The sequence below is a fragment of the Penaeus monodon genome, chromosome 21, assembly GCF_015228065.2.
Source record: "Penaeus monodon isolate SGIC_2016 chromosome 21, NSTDA_Pmon_1, whole genome shotgun sequence".
In the NCBI taxonomy this organism is placed as follows: Eukaryota; Metazoa; Arthropoda; class Malacostraca; order Decapoda; family Penaeidae; genus Penaeus; species Penaeus monodon.
This window is the reverse complement of record NC_051406.1, coordinates 11,945,198-11,945,522: the sequence shown is the minus strand read 5'-3', so window position 1 is coordinate 11,945,522 and position 325 is coordinate 11,945,198. Positions and strand designations below refer to the sequence as shown.

The window sequence follows — 325 nt, the reverse complement described above, 5'->3', positions numbered from 1 at the left end:
ATTGGCCTTCCCTAGCTTACTGAAGCAAACTCTAAACCCAAGTTCAGATATTTAAATATATAATGAATTTACAGCAATTCAAAATCTGAATTACGCTAACCTTAAAATACCTCCTTACTTAACACATGACACTTTACAAATACCCAATCTCTTCAAACTAAACACGGAACCATCATCGAATTAACAATAGAGAATGAACTCACCGAAGACAATAACGAGCGTCATCTTGACCGTCTTGATCTTGGCCTTCGGGATGAGACCTCGGGAGCTGGCGCGCCGAGAGTCATCCTCATGCACGGCCGCGCCCCGCTTCTCGCCGTCTGCG

At 44.3% G+C, this 325-nt stretch overlaps 1 protein-coding gene across 1 annotated transcript in view; it reads right to left on the bottom strand.

Annotated features, from left to right (window-relative positions):
- The window catches only part of LOC119586221 (cardioacceleratory peptide receptor-like), a gene marked incomplete at its 5' end in the record, with an annotated part of 29,763 nt that overhangs the window by 9,930 nt on the left and 19,508 nt on the right, over nucleotides 1–325 (bottom strand). Inside the window, 1 exon segment of the mRNA XM_037934925.1 lies at nucleotides 204–320. Coding sequence (XP_037790853.1) covers nucleotides 204–320 — 117 coding nt within the window.